The following is a 16,529-nucleotide window of genomic DNA, read 5'->3' on the forward strand; positions in this document are numbered from 1 at the left end:
CATGAGATAGTAAATGTGTGTTGTGTTATGGTGCGTAGTCAGTGGTATTTCGTTATGTGGCAACAGAAAATAAATACACGGAGTAATACAGGCCAGCCAGCACTGTCCACAGCATGGGTAGCCAACGTGCAGAGGAGGGCCACTTGCTGAGAGTACCCAGAGGGGAGGTGGGGACCGTGGGGGAGTGAACACCCCCAGTCTGCCCAAAGAGGGTGGGCAGTACTGGGCATATCTGATTGTTGCCACATGGGGACGTGAGATCAGTGCCGTCGACCTTTCCACTTCTCAAGGTAACACAGAAATCAGAGTTTTACATGAAACTTCTCAATTTTTAAACGTTGGCCACAAATTTGGTATTTTTAGAAGAGCAGTAAGCCAATCTCATGTAGGACAAGGAAAACAGGTCTTGAGAGATACGCAGAAAAGTGGGCGCTATCCCAGGACGCCGGCTCCAAACGTGAGCCCCATGACTATCCAAGCTGGTGGCCTTGGGCCTTCAACACGGCAGTGGCTGAAGGGTTAGAAAGTCCTTAAAATACTGCTTGTTAGAGAATAGAGACACGATACATTTTATTACTATGGATATCATTATTGTACTAGTTTCCTGTGGCTGCTGTAACAAATTCCCATGACTCGGTGGCTTAAGACAACATAAATTTATCCCCTTACAGCTTTGGGGGCCAGATGTCCAAAGTCAGTCACCAAGCTAAAGCCAAGGTGTTGGCCAGGCGGGGTCCTTTTGGAGGTTCCAGGGGAGAATGTTGCATTTAGGGGCACCCACATCCTTTGGGTCACATCTCACTTCCACTCTCAGAGCCATCAGCATACAAACTTCAAATCTCTCTCTGTGTCCCTCTGCTTCTGCCGTCACATCATTGCTGACCCTTACTCCTCCTGTTTCCGTCTCATAAGGCCCCCTGTGATAACACTGGCTCACCTGGATGATCCAGGATAATCTCCCCATTGCAAGAGCCTTCACTTGATCATATCTGCAAAGTCCCTTTTGCCAAATAAGGTCCCATTCATGGGTTCCAGGGATTAGGATGGGACATCTTTGAAGCCATGATTCAGCCTATCACTATTATTGTTGTTGTTGTTGTTGTTGTTGTTGTTGTTGTTAGGGGGACCCACAAGCCTCCTCTTTATGGCTGCTGGGATTCAGGTCTCAAGTCTGATCCCAACCAAGGCACTTAAGGCTACAACTTCAAACTGGCACAGGTCCCGCGGGGGAGCACCTGTCTGTAGAGGTGGTCTTGGGAGTTTTACAACAAGGCAGCCAACAGAGGGCCAGGGCTTCCTAAAAATGAGGCTGAGCCCAGAAGTTAACATCTCACCATCCTTCTCCATTTATGACCTTAACTATCTGAGAGAAGCGCGCCAGTAGCGACATCCACACAATTCCTAGTTAAGAATATAGCCGGGTCTACATGGATCCATTCCAGTTACCAGAATGTGCAGAACTGTAACTCTGGGAGGGGGAGGCCAGCAGTGTTCTCTTCATTTGCTTCATTGTCATGTGGCATCTCTTTTCTCCCCAAATCAGGGACTGATTCACGTACATCAATTTTAAGCATTTCGTAATCCCCACTTAACTTCCTCGAGATTCATTCAGATCCCATTCTGAAGCTTACTCACCATCCATCTAAAACAGGATGTTTGTTGCTTTAAAAATCATATTCACTTTATGGAACTCGTAAAGCACACAGCAAATTAAGAGCAAACAACATTATTTTCTAGTTAAATTTGCAAAGGGATGATCTAAACGAATTACTCATATTCCTGATTAATTTTTAGTGGAAGTAATGAGAAGGTTGTAAATGGAAAAACATGTGCATGCAGAACCTGCCTTTCAAGCACAAAACAATTTATGCTAATTGATGGCTTTACCAGTAAGGTATTCTTGGAAAAACCTCTTCAGATATTTAAAGGCATCTAATGGGACACTATACAATTTTAACGCAATGGCATGTTGCCCTGTAAAGTTCCAAGTGACTTGAATTCTACTGTACAGTCACCTGTGTGTCTATCTAACCATCCATCCACCCACCCACACAACCATCCATCCATTTAGTTCTCTTTTGTGTAAAGAGATTTAATTTTTAAAAGATTTTGTTTATTTAAAGATTTTATCTATTTATTCATGAGAGACACAGCAAGAGGCAGAGACATGAGCAGATGGAGAAGCAGGCTCCCTGCAGGGAACCTGATGTGGGATTTGATCCCTGGACCCTGGAATCACGACCTGAGCCAAAGGCAGATGCTCAACCACGGAGCCACCCAGGCGCCCCCATCCATTTATTTCTCTATTGCAAAATCCAAAACTGGTAAGCATATGGGGAAATGAATACCAAGACTGCATTAGTGCAAGAAAACTATTTTGAAATTTGTGGGGAGAAACTCAAGAGAAGAATATTTCATGATGTGTGACAACTACATGAAGTTTGAATCTCAGCGCCCGTTAATAAAGTTGCTTTGCAAAAGAGCCACACCCCCTGTAACTGTTTTTACCTATGCTTGCTTCTGCATGACAAGGGCAGAGTTAAGTAGTTGCAATAGAGACCATCCTACTGCATAAAACCTAGAGCATTTACTGGCTGGCCCTTTAAAGAAAGTTTTGCTGATCTTTGCTCTAAAATCCCAGACTACTGCATGAACAAGTCATTTGGGAATAATCTGAGGCCGCTTGGGGACAGATCATATTACTGGTATGCATTTACTCCTCTTTAAATCCAACCACCCCACATGTTTAAATCATAAGTTTTCAAACTACCCTAATCTTACTTACCATGCCAACCCAGTTCCTTTTGGTTTTGCAGATTTCCTTCCAGATGTTACAAGCTCTATGCATGTGTTCGCAGCCACAATGCAAGATTTGCATTATTTAACTGCGGTGCGTTAATTTAAGATTTTGTGAATGTGTTCTCCTTAAAGAAGCAATCCATGAATCATAACTCTCTGTATGGATAACAGTCCCTAGATCAATGCAATGAACAGAGTAGGTGTTCCTAGACAGCTGCATGCTCATGTGTATTTGTGTTTGTGCTGTCTTCATACATTAACGTCCATGAAGGTTGATCAACCAGGGACGGGAGATGCATGGCTCCGGCACAAGGGGGTCCCTGGACAGGTTTCCCTTGGTCCACAAACTACTTTGTTGTTGGTTTTAACTAGAATTAATTTCCAACAGTTACAAACTACTATATCCAGACTCAAACCTTGGCTTTTCTGGAAAAAAAAAATCTATGTCCCACATAGAGCCCAGTCTACTATCAATGGTCTTCTGGTCTTGGGCTTTTGACATTTCACTTCATTCCCCTTGGCTCTCTTTTCTCTGGCCCCTGTTACCATCTGAAATTCTAATGTCTGGTACAGCTATAAATGCATTCCTAGAGGTAGATAATCTACATAGTCGTGTCTACAGATGTCCATATGCATCCAAATCGATCCTGATGAACATACTGACTCCAGTGGATTAATGATCATGTCCCCTCCCCAGATTTGTATGTTGAAATCGTCACCCCCAAGGTGATGGTGTTAGGAGGTGGGGCCTTTGGGAGAAGATTAGGCCATAAGGGCAGAACCGTCACAACTGGGATTAGTGCCTTCATAAAAGAGACCCCAGAGGGATCCCTCGCCCTTTCCATCAGGGAGACACAGAAAAGAGTCATCTATGAACCAGGAACTCAGTGCCACCAGACACTGAGTGGGCCAGCAACTTCATCTTGGGTGATCAGTGAGAAATAAATAAAATTCTAGGGGAGCCTGGGTGGCTCAGTCGGTTGAGCGTCTGCCTTCAGCTCAGGTCATGCATGATTCCTGGGCTCCCTGCTCAGCAGGGAGTCTGCTTCTCCCTCTCCCTCTGCTGCGCCCCCTGCTTGTGCTCACTCATTCTCTGTGTCAAATAAATAAATAAGATCTTTAAAAAAAATAAAATCCTATCATTTATAAGCTACCTAGTCCTATGGTATTTGCTGTAGGAGCCAAAACTGATGAAGATACATACACACAAGTAATAACTGAGACACAAAATAGATAAACAGGGACGTACAGTTACTGTGCTACCAGCTGGCTCTTGAGGTTTTGCAAACATGGCATTTAATCCAAGTGATACACTGTTGAGTACCGGAGTAAGCCATCTGCTCTAATAATGCTGCCTATATTTTTCAGCGTAAAGATTCTAAGATTGCATTCTACAAGGGTATATACACTGGGTCATAAGGAAGAAATTCCAAACGTACCATTGAATTTTTCACGCTCTGGAGCAAGCGCTCGTGCTGCTCAGCTATCGCCAAGGCAGCAGAGTGGACCTTCTGGTAGATGGCCTCTCCATCTCGTGTTTGAAAGATAAACAGCCCTTCCCCAGTTTCACACATCCTGTGAAAACAAAAACAAAAAGCTTCTGAAAATCCAGCTCCAAGAACTTCCGTGCACTGAGGGCCTAGGGTACTCCATGAAATCACACTCATTTATTTCACACAAGATCAGGATTCCTGTCCACATTTGCTAAACAAAGTGAGCTAGAATCAAAATTTCCAATGAACTTTTGTTAATATGGCCAGGAAACCATTCATTCTGGACTAACACGGTGCTGATTTTTTTTTTTTTTTTTTTTTTTTGTCAAGAAGTAAAGGTTAATAAAAAGCTGTTTCTTGATTCTTAGTATAATTCCAGTATTTGGCCTTTCCCACTTTCAAAGAGGCACCCGTGCAACTGGGTTCTCATTACTGTCCATGAATCAGATCCTTGGAAACTATGCCATCCGGCACAGAGGTGCGAGAAGGATTCTGTGACCCCCAGGTTCTGTGCTTTCCTCAGAGACAAAGGCTTTGGGGATTCTTTCATTTCCAAAATCAACCTGGATTCCTTTTTTTTTTTTTTTTTTTTTCCTTTTCGCTTTCCCCACTAACTTTTACTTGGACTCTTTTTCAGCATCCCAAGTGGTCCCAAAGGCCCCAACACTCTTTCGTATGGCCTTATGCTGCTAACAGAAAACAGTAGATGGAAAGGCAGAGAAGGGAAAATACTGAGTTTAGGTTGGGCCTCTCCTGTGTTCTTTGTGAAGATAAGGATTCACACATAAGGACATGGTGGCCATACAAACACACTTAATAGTTGCGAACTTCCCCAGAATTACTTTGTCTAAATGATAAGCCTGTCACTTATCATTTCACTCCAAACCATGGATTATGCAATTAGTCAAGAATCTAGAAGACAATTGGGAGCTCAGAAAGCATTGGGAAATTCACTCCTTCCTGCACATAAGTATGTGTATCAAGGAGAGTGAAATAAGAGGCAAAGGTGGGCTCCGATTGCTGGGCTGGGGTCACCCCTTGTCAGCTTGTGAGCCGATACGCGTAACTGAGCTTCTCCACGCCTGCATTTCCATTTGTAAAATAAATGGAGTGATAGTAACCATCACCTAAATGTCTTGGAAGTGTTAGATAGGAGACGTGAGTACAAAAAGGAAATCTTAATGTTCTTTATTCCACGGGAAGGTAAACTCCATGTAGATGAGATTTGTTCCTGATTTATTCACAGTTCTTTGACTAGTGCCTACAACAGGGCTTGACCTGTATTTGGCACTCAATAAATAACTGTAGAAGGGACTGTGAAATAGCAGGTGGTGCTAGGGAGAGGTAACTAGGAACTTGACCCCGGCCTCCTTGAAGAAGTTTTATTTAAATTGAGGTTTCACGGAGCCACTGTGGAGAGGGCAGTGCTCTGGCAGACAAGGCAGGAAGAAGAGTCCCGGAAGAACTGCACAGAGAATGCTTTGAGGTTAGACGGAGTCGAGTGACCAATGCCCCAGGGACAGGCTGGCAGGAGGGGCAGCCCTCCTGAGGACCCAGGGATGAGCATGAGTGCCCCGAGATGAGGGCTTCAATCTGCGGAGCCACCACAGGCAAGGATGCCCAACTTTGGAAATGGTTTCCACTCTTTGCCAATGACATTTCACATCAATACACTATATTGGAAAAATACTAACGGGATTGCAATTATGAAAACCAAAATAGGGGCATCTGGGTCGCTCAGTGGTTGAGCGTCTGCCTTCAGCTCAGGTCCTGATCCTGGGATCCTGGGATCGAGTCCCGCATCATGTTCCCCGCAGGAAGCCTGCTTCTCCCTCTGCCTGTGTCCCTGCCTCTCTCTCTGTGTCTCTCATGCATGAATAAATAAATTTTTTTTTTAAAAAAAGAAAGAACCCGGGATCCCTGGGTGGCGCAGCGGTTTGGCACCTGCCTTTGGCCCAGGGCGCGATCCTGGAGACCCGGGATCGAATCCCACATCAGGCACCCGGTGCATGGAGCCTGCTTCTCCCTCCGCCTGTGTCTCTGCCTCTCTCTCTCTCTCTGTGACTATCATAAATAAATAAAAAATTAAAAAAAACAAAAAAAAGAAAGAACCCCAAAATAAATGATCTCCTGGTGGTTGTATTAATAAGGAAGTTTAAGATTAGAAAGCCAGATGGTTCCACATTTCCCCACTTTCAAGATGTATGTTGTACACATGCGTGTGCGTGTGTGTGTGTGTGTGTCCCCTCGTGGTTAGAATTGTTGGACACAGTTACAAGCAGGATGTACCTCATACTCCACATGTGTATCTGTGGTACTCTTAAATCAATGTTACATTTCACAGTTACCATTACATACTTGAAAGAATAGCGGACTTAGACAAACATAAGGCAAATCATAAGAGCTGCAGCAACATATCTAAAGGCAAAGACATGGGCTTTTTCTTTGGGGAGTTTACAGTTCGCTTGGCTAAACAAGATCTATGGACGTGAACAGGTTCAAGACTAACATCGTGCTACGATGAGCCACACTGGTCAGAGGAGCAGCAGATAAAGCAAAGTATAGTTGGGCAAAGGGGTGGGTGTCGATGTTACGTCGTAACAAAGAATATCAGGAAGCCAAAAACCGGGGAGACACCAATCGGAAGCACCTTGCAGAAGAGGCACAAAACTGGGAGCAAAACATTGCAGAATGTTGACATTCTTTTGTCTGTGGAAGTGAGGTGAACAGAGTACGACCCCTCTCCCACTCGGGGCTACAGCGTGCCAGACACCATGGTAAGAAAATGCACAGAAAGACCACACGAAGTAAACAAGAGGCTTAACCGCATGATATCTGGGGGCTCCATCTTTAAGAAAAATCTGGGGAAGGGTCTGTTAGGAGCTTATACAACAGGGCCTCTCTCCAGGGGCGCACCTGACATGAGCGATATCGTATGGCCAGATCACCCTTGGTTGTGGGAACTGCCCTCTGTGTTGTAGGATGTTTAGCAGCGTCTCTGGTGTCCACCCATTGGCTGCCAATAGAATCCCCTCATTGTGACAACTAAAAATGTCCCCAGACATTGGTAAATGTCCCCAAGGTGGCAAAATGTCCCCAGCTGAGAACCATTAAAATAGACCAAAAACAAAGGGGTTGAGGGAGCACCTAACTTCTGCGTTAGCAGAACGGCTGTACGTGCAAGGCAGCTTGTGGGTTCAGGGGAGCTGTGGCTGCACCACCGATGGTTTTCAGGTTGAGGGAGAGCTCACTCCACACCTGTGGTCTGCAGGGGCTTGCCTGTTCCAATCACTGGCGCCACTGCCTGGTGATCTCAGCTTGAGACAAGGAGGCAGTTGGCTCTGCAGGAGCCGTGCGTGTGTGTGTGTGTGTGTGTGTGTGTGTGTGTGCGTGTGTGTGTGTGTGCGTGTGTGTGTGTTGGCTGGAGACCGGGCAATCTAAGCTGCCTGCTAATGTCATGACTCTCTCGTCCTTTCCTGAGACCAGTGGGGTGAGAAATAGAAATCAGCGCAGGACACTGCAGGATGCGTCACTGTTGCCACTCAGGCTGCTGGGCGCGGGGCTGCTCTGGGGAGTGTCTGTCCTCCTTGGACAACTTGCGCTTGTTTGTCAAATCTCTGTGCCGCCTATTTAATAACTTTCAAAATCAACTCAGGTTTCTTCTCCCTTAAACAGATGTATTGTCAACGAGCTACCAAATCAAAAATCATAAGGCGGTAGGCTCCGCCATAAATTGAAGGCAGATGCGAAAATAAATGCAATGAAAACAAAATACGTCATTGAACTCGGTCTAGATCCTCTGGTCAAAGACCTGAACGGCACATTTGCTCACTTGTTAGTAACACAGGTAAATTAGAAGGTGTTGCAAGATGTGTTTTAGACGTAGCAGCACCCCATCGAAATGTTTTTTCTATACTTTTAACCTAAAGGATCGAAAAGATAATTGAGAAGAAAAAGACCATATCACTGTGAGAATCACATTCACTTACTGTTATGCCTCCGTCACTAAAATCATCCCACAGCTGAGGACATGGGGGTGTGCATCCCGGAGCCCTACCCTAGGTGATGTGGGAAAGAGGTGGGGAAGATAGAAGTCTCATCCAGATCCCTCATATGCTGGAATCACCGTCAAGTATCCCGACGTCTCGAAGTTTCCACGGCCTCATATCCCAAATGTGAGCAATAAGATCCCCCAAACCTCTTAGGGTGGTGGGAAATGGTGTTTTATCTTTAGCAAAGGATCTTGCAACAAGGTAAGCCCCAAATTGGGGTTTGTGGTTGTTATTTTAACCCTTTAAAATGTCAAAGCCAATGAGGACGTGATCCTCAGGGAAAACTTCAGGAGGGAGGCGCTACCGCATTTTGGGGCCTGGAAGGAAACGTGGGTGACCACATCCTGTGACATCGGGGAAGCGGGCAAAAGATGCCTGGGGGTGGGAAGTGTGTGGCTGGGGACGAGAGTCTATGTGTGAGGCTCACCTGCTATGAAAACAGACTAATACAAACCTCCTCTTTGAGAATGGAAATACGAATTCGGGAATAGGATTGTCCTTTTAAGCAAAGAAGCAGCTTTCATTAAATAAAAACTACAATGCAGATGACTGGGGGTTTTATTTCTCCAGCTCCAGTGAAGTAGACTGTGCCTGTTCCCGAGTGTTAGTAACAACCTCAATAAAGCCCATCGGCCGAGCGAGCGAGGTGAAGGTAGATAGGGTCCCAATCCAGAGGATGCATTGCCACATGCCGTCCTTTCTCCTGTGGCTTTACCATCGGTGTCCCCAGGCTTCCTACCGGTTCCCTTAAGTGTGCACATTATCACATTTTACATTCAAATTCTCACGCCACGTGTATGGACTTGAGAGTCTATGAAAACGAGACAAACCTATCCAAAGTCATACCCCATGGCTAGTGGTAGAGACAGTGGTAGTTCGTTAATTACATGTGTTCTTATTAATTATATTATATATTATTAATTATATGTGTTCTTATTAATTATATTATATATTATTAATTATATGTGTTCGCTATAATATGTGTTCTTAATCACGTGACATGTGAAGTCAAAGAAACATCCTTTTTCCCCCCTTTGGCTTCCGCAATGTTATGCCCTGACCCAATTGAAGGGGGCATATGGCCCTTGCTCCTCCTGCTGCATGTTTTCTCTACTGAAACATGCCCCAAACAAGTCTGATCGTCCCCACACATGCCCCCTGGGGCATTTCCTCCACAGTTTTAGCAGCCCGTGGAGGATCCTGACTCCTCTCTCCCTCTCTCCTGACCCACGTCCAGCCAGTCAGTACATCCCTCTGGCGTTGTTAGCTTCGACGACGTCAGTATCCCAACACGTAAGCCCACTTCCTTGTTACCAACATCCTTGCGGCCACTCTTGTCCTCACTGTGAGCATACAAGACCCTCCTCCTAACTGGTTTTAGCTTAAGAGTCTAGTTAAAAGTAATAATAATAATAATAAGTCAGACCATGTCACTTCTTTGCTTACCCCTTTCTATGTAGTAAAGACTTTAATCTTGTCCAAAACACCCCTGTCTAGCCTTTGCGCTGGCAGTCACCTGGGAGGTAATCTGTGTTTGCCTGGGGTTCTTGGGTTGACAAACAGTCACGATGGGGTTTGGGGTGAGGCTTCGGGTCATGTGCTGCCAACTGACCTGGAGGCTGGGTTCAGCCGTGTGCATGATCAAGGAATCAGCCGCACACGCATGTAATGGAGCCCCGGTAAAACTCTCAGCGGTGGCTGGGGGGCTTCCCTGGTCGGCAATGCTCTACGTGGACTGTCAGATGGTGATCTGAGGACGGTGTGCTGTTCAGAGGCCACACGGAGAGGACACAGAAGCTCTATGCCTGGTACTTCTCTGGGCTCCACCCTCCCCGTGGCTGATGGGAGTTACTCTCTATCCTCTTCTGTTCTAGGCTTTAACCATGAGTTTCATAGATGTCAGTAAGCTCTGAATCATTCTAGCAAATTATTGAACCTTGGGTGGTTGTGGGGACCCCTCAATTTGCAATTGGTTTCAGAAACATGGAAGGTCTTGGGGACTGTTCCTTCAAACCTTGCAGTGACCCACCTCTCCCCACCACCCCCAGTAGCTCCTTAGCTAAGACTAAAAACCACATGCTTTACAGTGCTCTTCAAGCCCCACACAGCCTGACCCTGTTGCATCTCCACCTTTACATACATTGCTCCCCCCCCTTATTCTGCTCCAACCACGCCAGCCACTTGGCTATTCTTTGCACACTCCACAGAAACCCCCCTCAGCTCAGCATCTTTTCCCAACCTCCTTCTTCTGGCTGGAACGTTCTCACTGCGGCTGTGATCCCTCCTAGATCTTTTCTCAGGCATCTCTGACTTGGCAAAGCCAGTCCCATTCACCCTGTTTAAAATGGCACCCCCTCCATTGGCACTTCCTATCGAGTGACTTTATTTTTTGCTGTGGACTTATACAATCTAACATCTTTTTTACTTTTTAAAATGTCTGTTATTGTCTATACCCCCTTTCCTCTACGGGGTGAATTTCATAATGGTGGAACACTCGTATATTTTATTCACTGCTACATCCACAGGCCTTGGAACCACACCAGGCTCTAAGGGTGCACCCAACCAACATTTGATGTAAGAAAGAAGTGACTCATTTTTACTAGACCCTTCTAGAATGTGAGGTTCCATCACATATAAAGTGGTCACATACACTGGTGGATCATCGCTGCAGGAAGAGGGCCGCACCATACACATGGCCAACAGGTACATGAAAATAGGTCCAGCACCGCTAATCATCAGGGAAATCTAAACAGCACGATATCACCTCACACCTGTTAGAATGGCTAATATGAAAAAGTGTAGAGATAATGAGTATCAGACAACACGTGGAGAAAAGGAAACACTTGTGCACTGTTGGCGGGAATATAAATCAGTAGAGTCCTGTGGAAAACTGTAAGATGGTTCTTCAAAAAACTAAAAATAGAACTGCCACATGATCTAGTTATTCTACTTCTGGGCATATATTCAAAGAAAATGAAATCACTGTGTCACAGAGATATGTGCATCCCGTGTTCTCCGCAGCATTATTTACAAGAGCCAAGACAAGGAAACAGCCAAGTGTCTCCCAATGGGTGAAATGCATAAAGAAACCGTGGCATCTGTATATGTATATATACAATGTAATATTAACTATAAAAAAGAAGAAAATCCTGCTATTTGTAAGAACATGGATGGACCTCCAGGGCATTATGTAAGTGCAATAAGTCAGAGAAAGACAAACACTGTATGCTCTCACTTGTGTGTGGAATATAAAAAAGCCAAACTCACAGAAGCAGACAGTAGCATGGTGGTTGCCAAGGGGGTGGGGTGGGGGGTAAGAGGAGCTGAGCACAGGGCATAAACTTCCAGTTACAGGGTACGCAAATTCTGGGGAGCTAATGTACAGCACTGTGACTACAGTGAGAAATACGGTATTGTACACTTGAAAGCTGTGAAGAGAGTAGATCTTAAATGTTCTCAGCCACACCCACAGAAGGCAATAATTACGTGAGGTGGTGAGGGTGCTAATAACTCTGTGGCAAAAAATAATAATAATAATAATAATAATAACTCTGTGGCGGTGATCACCTCGGAATGTACACACACTCTCTAGAGGTAAACAACGTTCTATGTCAATGAACGCTCAAGAAAGCTAGAAAAAAAAATAAATAAAATTCAAAATACACAGCTCAAGAAAGCTAGAAAATAAATAAATAAAATTCAAAATACACAGAAAAGTTTTCCTTAAAAAAGATGGCCACAAGACAGGATGTACGGATGAGATGTTCTTCCCAAAGGTCATGAGGAAGTCATCCTTTCCTTTAGGGATTTCACGTGCTACAATCACAACAAGGAGGTGGAAGGGACCCGGCCAAGAGTCTTACGTATGATGCGGCCTTGCCTTGTCGTGTTCACACCCCCACACCCAGCACAGATCTCCTGAAGATGATTGCTAAAAAGCTTACTCCATGGACTCTCACTTCTATTTCACACCCACCTCTATTAATGGGGTATTTATAATACACGTGCATCACCTTTATAACTACAATTACTTTTGAGAGAGTACAAATGGGGAATAAACGGCCACATAAATGGCACAAATGTAGTTTGTATTTTCTTGCAAAAGAAAAGAATCACACTTCTCAGCAAGCCCACATGTGGGATCCAGCACGTCTTTACGCCAATTTGCCTACTCAACATGGCAGGAAGAACGGAGTACAATTTGCTTTCGATCCTTTAATTAGAACGGGTGTGTGTTCCCTAAATATTTAGGAATGAGGAATTACAAAGCAGCTTAGAATCAAGAAGAGAAACAGAGACTATTCAACGATTTATATTAGAATTGTGGTCCTCTGCACTCATCAATTGCAGGGGGAAACAATTTTCTTCTCCACCGATAAATTATTTCACCAATTACTTGTTTTCAGAGTGATGTAGACCAGATATGAGTAATTTCTTTTCCAAGGCTGCTAGGATGTCTTGAATCCAAAAAAAAAAAAAAAAAAAAGAACCTTTTCATGAATTTGTGCACTCCATTTAAGAAAAATAATTTGTACATGCAATGTCGATTTTCACATATACTTGGCATACCTAAAAGTTTCTCTTAAAATGATGTCAAAAGCACAATAGAGGCTCTCTCTGGCTGGTAAAGAGAAGCACTCATGTGTGGTAATTATTCAGTACATCCTGCCAAATGTCACCTGAGCTTCTTTCACTCCTGCAGGTGCTAAACCCAGGGTATTAATTTAAATCAGTCAGGAGGTAAGACAGTGCCTGCCACTGGAGCATGCTAACTCAGCAGCCAGCTATAAAATTAACACTGGTACTTACTGGACACCTGCCACCTTTCTTTAAACAATAACATTTCAAGAATGGTTCCAAGGGAGATGTTGACACAGTCAGAACCTCATGTCGGTTGGATCTTCCCATAAAAAAAAATCAGAGCCCCTTCCAGCCTGATGTATTTTACTGAAGTTTCAGGACTTCGAATGGGGGAAAGAAACAAACAAAAGACCAGAAAAACTTCAAACAGAAGAGGCAATGGCCCACCAAATAACCTGTTGTCTCCAGGAGCAAGGGGTGGCAATTAATCGTGTAATTGCACTTCATTAGAAAGCTTCTATTCCAACTCTGGATTTATTCAAGGAAAAAACCAGCACATATGATCTGATTTGCTTATGTTGGGTGGAGAGGGGGAGAAACAAGGCCTAGAAGACACTAATGACCTATGATCACGATACTGCTGTCCAGGAGGGACGAAGCATCCTGGCTCCATGTGCCTGTTCTCCAAAGTAAAAGAACAAATAGGAGGTTCCAGTAACTGGGAAAATTCATACATTAGCACACATATGAATGGTTTTAGGGAACTCTGGTGATGTAAGAACGCCTTCTCTTCCCTAGCTCCATAGATGTTAATGAAGAGCTAGACTCACCTAGTGGAATATGACATTTAGTTGCCCTAGATATCTACAGGGTCTGGAAGTAAGAAGACCTGAGTGTGGCTCCTGAATCCACCATTTATTAGTCTAATGCCTCTGGACCAGTCATCCAGGTCTCTAAGTTTCGTTTTAAGATGAGAATGATAATATTCCCTACTTTATATGATCGGTGAATGGCTTAAATGAGACAGCGTGTGTAAAATGCTTAGCATAGTGACCTTCATGTAATAATGGCTCTATAAATACCAGTGATTATTTTCAATGGCTGGTATGCCTGCCATTGAACAGAGTTTTTCAACTGGATAATTGGACCCGAAACATATTTGTCGTGGGGTATTGTTCTGCACAGTGTATGTTTAGCAGCATCTCTGGCCCCTCTATCCACTAGATGCCAATGGCACCCTTGTCCAATTGTGACAATCAAAAATGTCTCAAGACCTTGTCAAATGTCCCCTGGGACAACCACATCCCTGGTTGAGAACCACTGTTCTGCATCTCAGCACCATTATGGGTGATATTGCTAATTACAGTCCAACAGCTGCTTTGCCCTATTTGCTTTGAGCAATCATTAAGCGCTGTATTGGACACATTTTGTTAGATTTTCTTTCGTTTTAAACCTTACATCTACCTCTCTTCTGATGGCATCAGTACCCCCTTTCCTGCCATCCCATTGTATCTGTACCCTGTGTACTTCATATCAAGAACCATCCCATTGTATCTGTACCCTGTGTAATTCATATCAAGAACCATCCCATTGTATCTGTACCCTGTGTACTTCATATCAAGAACCATCCCATTGTATCTGTACCCTGTGTACTTCATATCAAGAACCATCCCATTGTATCTGTACCCTGTGTACTTCATATCAAGAACCATCCCATTGTATCTGTACCCTGTGTACTTCATATCAAGACCTCAGTATAGGACTTGACATCTAGTGAGTGTAATGCTCAATAAATGGTAGGAATTTCTTTCTCTTCTATTGGCTGATGGTGTGAGGAGATCTCCAAGCTCTTGGAAGCCACTGCGTGGAGCCAGGGCAAAGCCATTCTAGAAGAAACAGGACTGAGAGATTTAGACTCTGAATCAAGTCAAGTCTGACCCTATCCCTACCTCCTGGACTTTTGGTTAGGTGAGCCAATGAATTTCTTTCTTGTTATGTCAGTTGTCTTGATGCAACTGTCTACTACATGCCAGGCATTATGCCACGTATTTGGGTATGCACCTTATCTAAACTCCATGGCAATCTCGTGAGGTGCACAGTATACTGTACCCATTCTACAGGTGGCCAGTGGAGCTCAGACAGTTAGTTAGGTCATTCACTTAAGGTCCACATCCAGTATGGGGTAGAGCTGCAATCTCATTTCATTTCCTCCAATTCTCATCCAGGTTATTACATGTGTCAGTCTTGGTGGGGCCACTGAGCAGAAATAACCCTCAGTCCCAACTGGAACAAAGGCTGAAGGTGAGCAGAACTCTGTCCAAAGTCTCTGGGGAGACTCCTTGCATTCTGGAGGACAAGACTGCAAAATCTTTGCAGATGCATGTTGGATACGTGAAAACTATTTGCCTAGAGAGACTCAACTCCTCTCCATTTATCGACAAGAAACAAGGAGAAAATTATATTAGTTAATATGAAACTGGTTTGTTTTGAACACATCCAAAAATAGCCAAGGAAAAAATTATCTTCAGTAATAAACCAAGGCAGATATGAAACCTTCATGCTTGGGGGAACACAAATGATCTTATTATCTTGAGCATCCTGATGGTGACTATAAGAATTCATCTTTATTTGAGTTTCAGGCAAAATATAAAATAGTAATGTTACCTTGTGTTTAACACTGTCTGTATCCTGCAAACTCAAGTCCTGCTCCAAAAGTAATCATAAAATATCAAAGACACTACTGAGGAGCAGCCCAGCACCCTTCCAGGTCATCTGCCTGCATCGTGGCTGTTATCCACAACAGTTCTGCAAAGAAGTTATTACTTGGATAAACTTACGAGGAAGGTTAAACCCTTTGTTCAAGGTCAACACTAATAATGAACAGAAATGAGAAACTCTGACTCCTGAGCCAGTGCTTCGTCCACCACATCACGCTGTCTGAGAAATGAACAAGATCCTGAGGACACATTCCCAATACTTTCCCTCCTGATGACTCACTCTCAAGTTTGCCCCACAAAGCATGATCACTGAGGAAGAATAGGATTCCGAAGTATAAGTGTTCCAAGTCCCTGCAATATTTGACACACAACACTGTGTGGTATGGGTTGCAGGTATTCTAATCATCTAGCAGCTGGAGATCTTGGACAAAATACCCTAAAGGTCAGACCATAAAGAGACCTAAGTCATAGAACAAAATGCTTTCATTTTCCAAGTCAGTACTTTAGGGCTTTTGGTCAAAGGCCATTGGTATATTTCTGAAATGTATGTCTCCAATATATCCATAATTTTCATCCACCATTTCTTTTACCTGAGTTACTTCATTTATCTCCCCATATGTATGTACATCTGCCAACTCCATCCCATTGTCCACAAAATGTAAACAAGATTATGCATCACCACCCCCCAACACACACACACACACACACACACACACACATGCACCTGCTTAAAAATCTCTATGGTTTCCTATCACACTTAGGAGACATATCAGTCTTTAAAATAATCTTCTGGATCCTTAGCAGTCCACTAGATTAATAAGAATAAATTAAACTTTTGCAAGATATGAGTAACATTAAAACCTGAAAGATAATGTCAAAAAAGTTTA

General features: G+C 43.9%; 1 protein-coding gene across 2 annotated transcripts in view; it reads right to left on the reverse strand.

Moving 5' to 3' along the window:
• DOK5 (docking protein 5) overlaps positions 1–16,529 on the reverse strand; it is a 152,738-nt gene that overhangs the window by 31,259 nt on the left and 104,950 nt on the right. For both annotated transcript variants that reach the window (XM_026014692.2, XM_072735544.1), the window contains exon 6: positions 4,239–4,374. In XM_026014692.2, the coding sequence (XP_025870477.1) occupies positions 4,239–4,374 (136 nt within the window). The remainder of the gene's footprint in view (positions 1–4,238; positions 4,375–16,529) is intronic.

This window comes from Vulpes vulpes, chromosome 14 (assembly GCF_048418805.1).
Source record: "Vulpes vulpes isolate BD-2025 chromosome 14, VulVul3, whole genome shotgun sequence".
In the NCBI taxonomy this organism is placed as follows: Eukaryota; Metazoa; Chordata; class Mammalia; order Carnivora; family Canidae; genus Vulpes; species Vulpes vulpes.